This window comes from Talpa europaea, assembly GCF_964194135.1.
Source record: "Talpa europaea genome assembly, chromosome: 12".
NCBI classification, from domain to species: Eukaryota; Metazoa; Chordata; class Mammalia; order Eulipotyphla; family Talpidae; genus Talpa; species Talpa europaea.
The window spans coordinates 86185270-86198315 of NC_140079.1; the positions used below are offsets into that span (position 1 = coordinate 86185270).

General features: G+C 57.0%; 2 protein-coding genes across 3 annotated transcripts; both read left to right on the forward strand.

Annotated features, from left to right (window-relative positions):
- Positions 1-2865: 2865 nt before the first annotated feature.
- On the forward strand, positions 2866-5913 carry PRRT2 (proline rich transmembrane protein 2; the record flags this gene model as incomplete). Of its 2 annotated transcripts, XM_084248906.1 has the most annotated exons (3): positions 2866-3756; positions 4153-4285; positions 5861-5913. In XM_084248906.1, 3 exons carry the CDS (start codon positions 2866-2868, stop codon positions 5911-5913), a joined length of 1077 nt encoding a protein of 358 aa, XP_084105032.1. The 2 variants fall into 2 exon arrangements, with proteins under 2 accessions (XP_084105032.1, XP_084105031.1); XM_084248905.1 differs by lacking the exon at positions 5861-5913 and having other exon boundaries at positions 4153-4421.
- Positions 5914-6328: 415 nt separating this feature from the next.
- PAGR1 (PAXIP1 associated glutamate rich protein 1) lies at positions 6329-8304 on the forward strand (the record flags this gene model as incomplete). Its single annotated transcript, XM_084249365.1, has 3 exons — positions 6329-6810; positions 6988-7070; positions 8102-8304. 3 exons carry the CDS (start codon positions 6329-6331, stop codon positions 8302-8304), a joined length of 768 nt encoding a protein of 255 aa, XP_084105491.1.
- Positions 8305-13046: the final 4742 nt, after the last annotated feature.

Consider the following 13046-nt stretch of genomic DNA (forward strand, 5'->3'; position numbering starts at 1 on the left):
GCTCCAAGTTGGTGGAGGGCAGAGGGGAGAATGGAGGAACGCCCTTGGATGCATCTCCTCTTCCCTTCTCTGTCCCACCAACTCCTCACTACTTGCCCCACCAACCAAGGAGCCTCCAGAAGGAAAGGAGGAAGAAATGTTTTCTTAGGGGAATTCGCTAGGTTTTAAAATTTTGTTTCTCCTGCTCCTCTCTTCTTCCCATCAGACCTGACCCCACATACACCTGTCCCGTTGGTTGTGTTATGCCCCCTGGACAGTGGGCAGGGGTGGCAGAGGACAGGAGCGGCCACTGCCCTCCCCCCCCCCTCTCTGTAATCCTCTGCCCTGCCCTTCTGGGGATTGTGAGCCTTTTCCCTTGATGGTCCTTCTTGCTCTCCTCCCAGTTCCCTCCTACTGTCTGCTGCCCCTCCCTGGGGAGTTGGTGCTTTTTTTAATTTTTATTTTTTTCAGGGGGAGGGAGGAGAGGAAGGAGGGGAAGGTGAAGATTCTGTTCCAGAGAGGGGAGAACACAAGACTTGAGAAGGGGCAGACGCAGGGAAAGCAAAGGTTGTACCTTTGTGAGATGAGGTGGTTTGGGGTCAGGCCCCAAACATCCTCCTACTTGAGACTGTCAGGGGAAAGGACAAGGGGAGCAAAAGAAGGAGCCATTAGGGCCAGAGGCAGGACAAGAGATGGAATCTTACGGGGCCAGGGTAAATGGGGGGGGATCCAGGGATAGAGGTGCTTCCTGGGAGTGGGGGGAATGCAGCCGCAGTGTCTCCCCCTTTCCCTCTTCCACCCCAGCTCCAGCCCTGGCCTTTTCTTTTCATCCCTCTTCCCCACGACAGAAGCTGTGGCCCTGGCCATGTCATCGTGTTCCTGTGTCCCCTGCATGTTCCCCAACCTTCACCCCCTCCTTTTGCGCGGACCCCATTACAATAAATTTTAAATAAAAACCTGTCTGGCTGCAGATTGAATGCTGTCACCAAAGCCTGGTTTCCACATCCAAGAGGTTTCTTCTTGGGCCTGGTGTCAGTACCAGCCTTGCCGTGTGGCTCTGGGCTGAGGCTCCTCCCTCCCCTGAGGTAGCCTCTGTGAGGCAGCTCCAGTGCGGGGTGGGGCCAAGGCACTGGACTGTGGAGAGCAAGTTCAGGGCTCCCAGGTCCCTGGGGGATGCCCAATCTGGACAGGCCCAGAATAGCCGCTGGAGGTTTGAAGAGGCAACCCCTACCGATTCCTGCTGCTCAGACCCCAGCCAAATACCTGCACGCCCGCAAGACCCCGAGAGGTGGCGCAAGATGTGGCTGCGGGGAGGCTGGGAATTCTGAGGCCGGAGCTGGAAGCCGTGAGGCTGCGAAGAAAGACTGCACTTCTCCCTGCTTGCCTTCATTCTGGGCAGCGTCCAGCCTGCCTCTGCTGGGGCTCCTCTGGCCCAGCCCCTTCCCCCTGTTCCATGCTGCCCCCGCAACCTCTCCCGGCCTCTTGGAACTCCTCTCCCAGTCCCTGCTCTGGCTCTTACAGGGACTCGAGCCTTCCAACACCCATTCCTGCTGCTGCTTTCTTGGAGGGTTGGGGGGATTTGTGGCGGGACTTCCTGTTCTGCAGACTCCCTGCTCTTGAAACCCCACCCGACCCCACCTCTGCAGGCTCGCCAAGTCTTGTCCCATCTCCCTTCCGCTGTGTCTGCTCGCAGGGGTTCCTCCAGCGTTCCCGCCTGTCTGCCCGCAGCACCGCAGACCCCTCTCCGCTTCCCCCAAACCCTTGGTTCCGCCAGGACCCCCGGTGACCGTTGGCGGGAGGGGCCCAGGACTTGGGAAGGGGGCGACCCGGGAGGCGCGCGTGGGAAAGGGTAGGGAGGGGGCGCGAGTGGCCCCCCAGCCGGTTGCCCAGGTAACGGCGGGCCTGGCACGCGTGCCTCCCCAGGGCCGGCCGGGAGGGGCGGGAGGCGTGCGAGGGGCGGGGGCGGCGGCGCTCGGAGGCCTGTGCGCGTAGGGGAGGGGACCGGAGAGGAGGGAGAGGAGGGGACGAGCCGCGGGGAGGGGAGACCCGCCGCCTCCCTCCCTCGCTCCCTGACTCGCTCCCTCCCGGGCTGCGGCTGCTGCAACGGCGGCGGCGGTGGCAGCAGCGGCAGCAGCGGCGGGAGTATTCTGGAGACGGGCGTCGAGGTGAGACGCGGACGGACGGAGGCTGCGGGTAGGAAGGGACCGACAGACGGCGGTGGCCGGGAGGGCTGCATGGGAATGCGGGCGCCTGGCGGAATGACTGGCGGTGCTGGGCGCGCCGCCCCAATGGGAGGAGGAGGCGCCGGTCCCCCCGGGGCTGAGAGGGGCTGAGAAGGGGCACAGAGGAGATACCCACATCCCCCAGGGAGGGGCGCGGGCGTCTGAGCCCCAAACGCAGCAAGAAAACCTGCACCGACTGGGCACCCAGGGAGGAGGGGAGGATGAAGAGAGTGGGCTGTGAGTATCGGGGCCTCTGCCCTGGCTGCTAGAGTGTGCCAGCGTCTGCACAGCTTGTTGATTTTGGGGCGCTGGGGCGTCTGCCACGATCTGTCTGGATTTTGTTGGGTGGACTCAGGAGGAGACCGTGGGGAGGGTGCTGTTTCCCAAACGCTTGATCTTCCCAGTGCTCTCCAAGCAGAAGACTTTGAGCAGAGCAGTCCTCCCCAGAGATGTCCCACCCCAAGGCAAAGGCAATCCCAACTTTTCTTCCTCTCGCCAGAGGCAGCCCAAGGCTGGACAGGAACCTCGGCCCTCTTGGGCTGCAGTGCCGGGAGCCACCTCTTACCTCCTCACACCAAGCCTTTCTCCTCCTCTTTCAGGATTTGCTGCTGTCTCTACTGCTCCATCCTCCCCACAGAGGCCCTCTCCCCTCTCCCATCTCAAGATGGCAGCCAGCAGCTCTGAGGTCTCTGAGATGAAGGGGCTAGAGGAGGGTCCCCAGACCCAGGGAAAAGGGCCTGGCCATTCTGAAGCCGGAACTGGCCCTCCCCAGGTCCCAGCTGGGGCCCCAGATGAACCAGAGGCCCTGCAGCCAGGTCCAGACGCCACTGGGGCCCCTGTGGACTCAGAACCCAAGGCTGAATCTACTCCAGAAACCACAGAGACCCCAACTGGGGCCCCAGAAATCACCCAGGCCAGAGACCTCAGCTCAAGCCCAGGAGGGAACTCAAAGGCCAACTCCAGCCCCAAAGAAGCATGCCAAGTGCCAGCCTCCAAACCAGAAGTGAGCAAAGAGGCCACTGCAGACCTGGAGTCTGCAGCCCCGCTTGAACCAGCCTCAGAGCCCACGCCCCAGCTGGACCCCCAGTCAGACCCTCAGACAGACCCCCAGCCAAGTTCCCAGCCCACCCCTAAGCCAGCCCTTCAGCCAGAGCCCCCTACCCAGGAGGCCCCCACCCCTGAGGTCCTGACTGAGAATGTGGGGGAAAAACAGGAGAATGGGGCAGTGGTTCCCCTGCAGGCTGGTGATGGAGAAGAGGGCCCAGCCCCTCTGCCTCACTCGCCACCCTCAACCAAAACCCCCCCAGCCAACGGGGCTCCTCCCCGAGTGCTGCAGCAGCTGGTTGAGGAGGACCGACTAGGAAGGGTGCACAGTGGGCATCCAGGATCTCCCCGAGGTAGCCTGAGCCGCCACCCCAGCTCTCAGCTGGCAGGGTCTGGGGTGGAGGGGGGTGAAGGCACCCAGAAACCTCGGGACTACATCATCCTCGCTATCCTGTCCTGCTTCTGCCCCATGTGGCCTGTCAACATCGTGGCCTTCGCTTATGCCGTCATGGTGAGCCCCACGGGACCCTGGTCCAGCCCACTGGGGCTCTCAGCTTCCCGCTAGTGCTGGGACAGAGCCCCAAGATTAGCCTCACCTTCCTTCCCTTTCTGCATGGATCTCACTTCCCAGTTACCAGGTCTTTGCTTGCCTCTCCCAAGGACTCCACCCCTCTGAGCTACCATTGCCTTACCCTTTCAGGGGGGAGGGATATGGAGACAAGTTTCACACCTCCTTGCTGACCTGTGCCCTCCTCCCCCTACCTCTCCAACCCCCCTCCTTCCTTCCTCAACCACTGTCCTGTCCACTGGCCGGCCTATCTCCTCTGGACAACTTTTTCACCCGATCCCTGCTGAGCTGCCTTCTGGCCTGGGCCATGGTGCCCCCCACCCCTCACCCTAACCCCAGTCCCGGAACAGCCTGCAGCAGGGGGACGTGGATGGGGCCCAGCGTCTGGGCCGCGTGGCCAAGCTCTTAAGCATCGTGGCGCTGGTAGGGGGGGTCCTCATCATCATCGCCTCCTGCGTCATCAACTTAGGCGGTGAGTGGGGGTCTGGGACAGGCTGGGAGGCATGGAAGGGTTGGCAAGGGCAGCTTTACTAACCCCTGCCCCTGCTCTCTCCTGTCTGTCCTCCCTACTTCTCCTTTGTCTCTCCTTGTCTTCCCCCTCCCTCCCACTGTCTCTCCCTCCCTCTCCTCTCCCACAGTGTATAAGTGAGGGGCTCTGCCCTGCATTCCAAGATTTTTCTTCCTGTTGGGAGCTGCCTTGGGCCCATCCTCCCCTGGGGGGAGCCCAATCGATGGCCCAGGCCCGCACCCATAGGGACCAAGGGAGCCTGAGCGGCCTTGTTTACAGCTTCTTTCCTGCTCCTGCATCCTGCCAGGCTCCTCTGCCAACCGTAGGCCTCCCTTCTCCCTGCACTGCACTGTTTCCAACCCCCCTGCACTTCTGCCTGCATCCCCTCCAGTCTCCTGGCCTCCCCACCCCTGCACTTCTGGAAACCTCCGTGAACATCTCCCAAACTCTTTGCTCTCAGCCTCCCTGCATCTCTCCCAGCCTCCCTGCACTTCTTCCAGCCACTGGAATTCCCTGCACCTCAACCCTGGTCTCCCCCTCCCAACTTTCATTGTCTGGCATCTTCTCCCAATTCCTCTTTTCCTTCTCTCCTGTAACATCTCCCCTGCCCCCCTCCACACCCTCGCCCCCTTCCTCTCCCTTCCTCCTCATACCCCTCAGCATCCTTTCTTCCCCTCAGGATCCTCTCCTCCACCCTCCTGCCACCGTTTATTCTGCAAACACTCCAGCTCTTAGCTCAGGCTGGGGGAGGGAAGCGGTGGAGGGGAGGGCTAGCCCGGGCCTCCGACTGTTCTCTGCTGGGACCACCCTAGCCAGGGTCGCAGAGCTGGCGAGCCTGGTCTCACGTGGGGACTGGTGCTAGGGTGACTAGCACCCGGTTCCCTAAAGGGCACCTGGGAGCAGGGAGGGCGCGGCAGTTGACCCTTCCAGGTCAGCCTGAGTTTACCTGACCCACCTGGGCTTTTGAACCTAGTGGGTCAGTTTCTTAAAAGGCGACGGGGCTGGGGTCGTTCACGTGCTTTGTAAGCAAAGAACCCAAAAAATAGGACCAAGACACCCCGCTGCAGGGAGCGAGGGATGGGCGGGGAGCGCTATAATTATTTTCTTTGAAGATGACGAGGGAGGTTTGGTGCACGCGACAGCCCACTGGGGGGCGGGGACTGAGTTACGACGCTGTTCCGGAGTTGGCGGATTTTTTGTTTTCTAAAAAAAAAAAAAAAAAGGTGTGTGTGTATGGGAAAACTAAAATTCTTTTTAAAAAGATACATCAGAACTGATTCTCCCATTTTGTATGCGGATGCTGCATGAGTCTGAAACACCAATAAACGCAGACTGCATGAGACTCGCCTCCGGCCTCAGTTGGTCCTTGCCTGGGCGCGCCGCGGGGCCGCGGGGCCGCCTGTCTGCCGGCAGCCCCTACTGGGTGGGCTGCGCATGCGCCAGCCTGGTGGCCATCTTTACTGTGGGTCGAAGTCGATTATGCCCCCCGCGCCTACCTGCGCATGTGCAAGCCTCCCCTTGCTTTCCTCTTCCAAGTAGCTTTGACTAGAGCGGAGCCTCCCGCGCCTTCTCTATGCGCCTGCGTGCTGTGACCCTGCGCAGCCCGGGAGGCGGGTCTTAGCTCCAGGTGCGTACGGCGGCGGAGGTGGCGGAACTGAGACGTGCGGGGAGAGGGCGCCGGGTCCAGGTGTGGAGAGGGGCGGTGTGAAGGGGAGCAGAGCGGGCCCGCCCCTCTCCGACCCGGACAGTGGTCTCTGCAGGTCTCTAGGAGGGGCCATCGGAGGACCGAGTCGCGACCCGCGGGGCCGGGTCCTTGGAGGGGACTGAGCGCCCCCTCCTGGGAACCGGCGGTCTGGGCTCTGGGGCCGCTGTTGGAGCCTGATTGGTTGGAGAGACATTCCCCAAACCCCTGGGGAGCCCAGGCCCTCGGGGAGGGTGGGGTGGAGGCCCGCGGCTTAGGAGACTCCCGCCTCACCTGTCATCGCAGGGCCCCTTCCCTAGTGGCCTATGTCCCTTGTCCGGGGTCATGGAGACATTGCGGCCACCACAGCGGTGCCCCTGTCTGAAGAAGGGGAAGTGACCTCCGGCCTCCAAGCCTTGGCCGTGGAGGATACCGGAGGCCCCTCCGCTGCGGCCAATAAAGCCGAGGAAGAGGGAGAAGGAGACCGGGAGGAGGCCGAGCCTGAGGGGTCCGGGGCCGAGGAAGTGCAGGTAGAAGCCCCCCGCGCTGAGGGGGAAGAGCTTGCCAAGGGAGAATCCGAGGACTGGTGCGTGCCCTGCAGCGACGAGGAGGTGGAACTGCCGGCAGACGGGCAGTCCTGGATGCCCCCTCCCTCCGAAATCCAGCGGCTCTATGAACTACTGGCTGCCCACGGTACCTTGGAACTTCAAGCTGAGATCCTGCCCCGCCGGCCACCCACGCCTGAGGCCCAGAGCGAAGAGGAGAGATCAGATGAGGAGCCGGAGGCCAAAGAAGAAGAAGAGGAAAAGTGAGGGAACACCCTTCCACCTGATGCCAGGGGAAAGTAGGGAGAGGAGGTGGAAGCAGGGAAAGTGGAGGGAGGGAGGGGAGCAGGAGTAGGAGCAGAAAAGCCAGGCTGGGAGAAGCACCTGTACGGGTGTTGGGGGGTTACCCTCACCTTTCCATCTCTGTCCACCTGTCCCAGGCCGCACATGCCCACAGAATTTGACTTTGATGATGAGCCAATGACACCAAAGGACTCCCTGATTGACCGGCGACGCGCCCCAGGTACCTGTAAGAGGGAGGAATGGCAGGGGGGAGTGAAGGGTCACTGCTGCCACTTAACTCAAAAAGTCACTTAAAGAGGCCTGTATTTGGTGCCTTGGTTGCTTCGCAGCTTGTTGCTGAGGGACAGCATTCACCGTGAACAGTGGCGCCATCCTCCGGGGCAGATTGATGGGCATCTTCTCAAAGACTGTCACACACAGTTCTGTCCCACTGCCCATGTGTATCTCCGTCTCCCCAAATGTCCAAATCTTTGTAGTCATTCATCATTCTCGAGCTCCACGGTGCTAGATGGTGTACATGTAATTAGACCCGAGTTCCCACCCCATATGCCTTTCTAGAATTCACCCTTGAGGCCATTCTTGATTTCTCTTTCCCTTACCACCACAACGTTCAGGCCAGGAGCATGTCATCTTAGCTCTGCGTCCACGTTTCCACGTTCATCTGCTGCTGTCCACCTTCAGCACCACAGCAGCATCCAAGTTACCATCTTGTAGTATCTCCTGGCTGTTTCCCTGCCTCCAGTCTCAGCTGATAGAGTGATCTGTTTAAAATTTAAATGTTGTCCCTTCTCTGTTTAAAATCCCCAAAGGATTGCATTGCTGGCAATGGGGGAGGGGGGCGGGAGAGAGCATGTTGAGAGATTATCCAAGCCTCTCCCTCAAAAATGTTTCCAAAGAATTTCCATCTAAAATAAGAGATCCAAATTCCTTATCGTCACCTGTAAGTCATTTCCTTGGCCTCTTCTATCTCTTCTTCCCCAGCTCTCTACTCTCTTGGAACAGTCCTTCTGGGTCTTGCCCCTGGGCCTTCGCACTTGTACTTCCCCTGCCTACTTTACTTTTCACATTCTTGTCTCGTAATTCAGACCTTCACTGCCCAGCCCATCTGAAGGCTAAACCTCAGAACCTCCATCACAGAGGCCTGGGAATCTGCATGTTTAACAAACTCCCCAGCTGCTTGGTACTCTTCAGACAGGTCTGGTGCACACTGCCTTAACTCCCTTCCACATTTCTCAACTCCTCTTTCTCCAGGAAACTCAGCCCGGAGCCAGAAACGGGAGGCCCGCTTGGACAAGGTCCTCTCAGACATGAAGCGACACAAGAAGCTGGAGGAACAAATCCTTCGGACTGGCAGGGACCTCTTCAGCCTAGATTCAGAGGACCCTAGCCCTACCAGCCCCCCACTCCGGTCCTCAGGGAGTAGTAGTCTCTTTCCCCGGCAGCGAAATTACTGACTGCTGCTGCCTTTAGGGTGCAGAGTGTGTACCTGCTGCTGCTTTTAGGGTGCAGAGTGTGTACCTCCTGCCCTAACCCAAGGCGCTGGAAAACTTGGGAAGAGAAGAGAAAGTCCCAGCTCCCGCCACTGCTTCTTTCAAGAAAGGGGACAGTATGTGTGTTCATGTTTTCTGTTGAACGTCTGTTTGGTGACCTGGGCTGACTTTGCTGAATTTAAAATAAATAATACAAAAGTAATATTCTCTCAGAGGAGGGACTGCAGCTAGAGCAAAAACAGTTGTGAAGAGGCAGAATTGTGTTCATCCAGATTGGGAAATTAAAGCAGATGGGCAGAGGTTAACTCCCACAGCACCCCCACCTCTGTCTGGGGCCTGACCTTCCCAGCCTAGTGCCGGTGATGCCAGCTGGCTGTGAGGTGGGACTTCCTCTGAGCAAGGCATGGCATGAGGGGCAGGGCCTGCAGCTGCAGTTGACTTGCCTAGACCAGGAAATGAACATCAGCTGCAGGGGCCCTTTAAATGCCCAAGCCCCACCCCTGAGCCTGCCCTGCTGCTGGGAAGTGATCCCTAGGGCTGCGTGAGGGAGTAGCCGACCCGAGTTCTGTTGCTACCTGAGTTTTCTGTTGCTGCCAGATCCTGAAGCACCTTTGGATGTAAGTACTCTGTACCGGGAGACTAGTTTTCCAACCCGGAGACTAGTGGTGGGACCGCGTGCCCCTCCGGGCTCTAGCCCTGTCCTGCCTTCTAGGGCCTTGCCTCTGCTGGGACCGGTAAGACCGCTCTGAACCAGAATGCGGAGATAGGTAGAGACTCTGCCTTGGGAGGTTTTGCTTTCATTTTTGGAGTTTTGGTTTTTTTTTTTTTTTTAACCCGGGTTTCAAAACAAAGGCAAATCAATTTATCATCCTGTTAATACCTCCCTGCAAATCTCAGGCCTTTCCAACTTCAAGCTCCTACATCAGAATTAAGAGCAGAGGAATCTTAAGGGATCTTCTGCATTCAATTCCCCTCGCCCCTTGCCCCCCCCCCACCCGCCCACACCCCAGCCTGGGTGTGATTTGTCCCACAGAGCTCCTAAAATGTGATTTGCCCTCTAGACCCCTCCACTCGCCAAACGTTGAGGTTTTCCTACTGTCCCACTCAGGACTGGGCTTTAGACATCTAGAGGGTAGTCTTGGTTTCCAGAAGATTAGTTTGGTGAGCAAAAACTGTTTTTCTCTGAAAGGGAAGTGAGATTCCAGGAAGATTATTTTAACTGACCAGCCTGTGATGCTGGTGCTCAAGGGTGAAGCAATTGGGGGTGGTGGGGAGGGAGAGACAGCAGTATCTGAGGCACATATTCCCTGTGTGCTCAGCTGCCCCACTGGGTGACCCCTGGGCTATGGGGGAAACTGGCTCTCATGAGGGGTGATGGTTGTTTCCCTGAAATTCCTGTTTCCACCCTTGGCACACAGGGAGCCCAGGGTAGAGCTTTCTGGGCAAGGCATGTGAATAGGTCTCACAGCTTCCTGTGAGAGCTCAAGGTTCTTCTGAATATTCAGACCTCCTTGTTGGGTGCCACCTTCCCAGGTGACAGAAAATGCTCACCTTTGAACCAGCCATTGACACTCTCTCCTAGGGAATACCCAGCCCCACCCAAGTAATTTCTTGTTTAGACTCTTCACATCTGCCTCCTGCTTTAGGGGCTCCACACTCACAAGCCCTGGGGTGGAATTCTGGCTGTCTTTTGACCTTGATACCTTCTTGAGCAAGTTCCTTTTAGCTTGTGAGGATTTAAATACGTTAACGGCACCAGCCACCTTGCCTTACGCAGGTGAAGTTGACTGGTTCTTGCAGAAACCTCATGAAACTTACGGAGGTGTGACCCAGGAAAGACTTAAGAGGGCAGATCTAGGAGCAGGCACTGAAGGGAGGTCTGGGTGGATTGGAGGTATTGGGGAGAAACCCAAGACTGGGCAAGCCCTTTCAAAGGTCAACACAATCCTTAACCATTGTCTGATGGAGGCCCTGATAAGATTGGAAGCCAAGTGGTGTGATTGTACGCATCATCTAGGAAACCACCTACGTAAATCCAAGGCTTGTTACAAATCAACTGCCTGAGTCAAATGATTTCCTGGAGCCACTGAGAGACCCTGGATGAGTCACTTTTGTGGCTTATGAGACATTGAAAGCCTGTTTTTGGGTGAACTTGGCAGGTGGTCGAGGTGGAAGGCAGTTTGAAGCATGGTAGGTGGGCAGGCGGGGAGGTAATATGAGCCTGGTACTGAAGTGAGGGTAATTGTCCTGGGCCTGGCCTTGGAACCACGCCAGCCCCTTCAGCTCAAAGGATGACTCAGCTGAGTCACTGAGCTGGGCGAGGCTCTTGGCCCCCCTGACTGGACCCAGCTGGGGTGACAGATGGTAGAGAGGCCTTGGCTGTAGGGGGTAGGGAATTGTCCAACAAGAAGCCATTGGAGATTGCTCCCAGGGCTGGCTTCCAGTCTTACATGGCCTTCTAGAATTCAGATCTTCCTGTGGGACCCCACAGAGCCCTGTGCATACCTCCTCCTGTACTCTTAGCCCTTCCTCTATCCCCATCTGGCTTCCTGGCCAGGCTTCCACCCCACAGAGAATCTGGCAATGGAGCATCTGGAAAAAGGCCTCACTTGGCTGTCAGGTGCCCCTTCTTTGCCGTTCTAACCCCACAGCTGGGGTGATACAAGACTTGTCACTTTCCTGATCAGTAAACAAGTGAGGGCCAAGGTGAAGATGCCAGGTACAACAGGGAGCCTCAGGGTGCTGGGTCACACCCCTGACTAGATAGGGAAGCTAGGCCTCCAGCTACTCCCTGCCTGGGCGGTCACAGGCAGAGCTGCTGGAGGAGGCTGTTCCCAGTGCTTGATGGTTAGCTCAGCCCTCTGATAGATGCTCTAGAGGGATGAGCCTGATCCAGTCCCAATTTATAGGCCAGGAAACAGGCATAGGGAGGGCAAGGGGTTTGTCTGAGATCACCCATCCTGCAAGGGGTAGAACTAGATGCAGAGTCCCAGTCCCAAGAGGTCCTTGAAGGGACCCACATCAGGGAGCGACTTGGGAGACATGAGTGAGCAGGATGGGGCAGTTAGCAAGGAAGGAGAGGGGTCAGATGAGAAAGGGCAGGAACAGCCAGGAAAGCAGAAAGCCAGTTCTTGTGTTTTTGAACACTATGGAAACACAGCGGAAGAGGGCACTCTGGTGTTAGAAAAAACCAAAGAAACTAACACAAACACACACACACAGCAGAAAAGTATCAAGGTCAAATCCCATACAAAGTTACAAGATAAAAGAATGAGGAGCAGAAAGTGTACCTGATGTGCAAAAGTGTACCAGGAAACAGGTCAAAACTGTAACGTCTTTTACAGTGAGGAAAGGCAATGAAGGAAACACTAAGAGGTAGGAGAATGGCAAGTGGGAATTGTAAGCCCAGGCCATCTGGCTGCATCCATGCCCTGCCTCTCCCCGCCCCCCGGCTCCCCAGTGTACTGTGCTGTAGTCAGAGAAGCTCAGGGTGGGATTCTATGCTGATAGTACCAGTGACTTGCTGTGTGGCCTCCAATGACTCCTCGTCCCTATTGGGGTCTCAGCTACTTAGCGCTACTGTCTCAGTGATGTTCACCAGCCAATCTGGCTAACGGAAATTGAGTTCCACGGTCACGCTAGCCACTTTCCAAGTGTTTGATTGCTGCGTGTGGCTATTCCAAAGACAACGCAGATTTAGACTATTTCCATCATTGTAGAAAAGTCCTGTTGGACAATGCTGAGTTAAAGGGCTTTAAACGTGAGCCTGGCAGGTGATGTGAATGCAGGGGCCCTTGGGTAAGACAATAGGGAGTGGTGGAGACTAGTAAGCAGGAAAACTTGTGTCCCACCCTAATGGCCCTGCAGCTGCTTGACTTTTGCCAGTTTTGCCATATGGGAATGTACGACCCAGCCTTCTAATTCTTCAGAAGAAACAATAATTTGGAGTTTGTGGAAACTCAACTTGTAAACAAAATAATTGAAATCTTACAGATTATGTGAAGCAAGTAAAACTTTTATTTTTGCATATAAGAACTGGGGTGTAGGGCAGAGGTGCAGGGGGTGAGAGAATTCACCAGAAACAGAGTGGGGAGCAGCGGGCGAGACACGAGAGGTCTGCTGCACCATATATGGGTTAGCTCCTTGGCTGGGGATAGAACTCAGGCCGTAGTGGTGTTAGGGGGAAAGGATGTCCTGAGCTAATCCCATACAGGCTTTGTGGACCCCACCCCCACTCCAGACTAAAGCCATCAGGACATTGGGAAAGACAAATCCCGTCACCACCAAAGGGACGGTGGCTGGGACCTGAGGGTGGAGTTGGGCAGCCAGGTTGGATATAAAAACCAAACACGTGGACTTTGGGCTGGCTCCCAGTCGCTCGCCTCCTGGCTACACAGCTCCTGGCTTGCAGCCAGCTCTCAGAGCGCCATTTTGGGATTCCTGATCGGCCGATCGGGTAGGACTCATTTAAAACTTTGTCTCCCACTTTTCTCCCTGAGCTGTACATTTCCTCATTTGCCCTTCCCTTGTAAATAAACCTTTTATTAACCTTTCGCGTGTGCCTGTTACACCTGCAGTAGAGCATTGATAAGTCCTTTTAAGCGCGCGGGTGAGGACCCACAGTCAGGCACCCAATTTTGTATCGGGGTTGCTCTCCAACAGTGGCAGTAGGGTTGAGACTTAACCCCTAAGGCTACCAGGGAGGC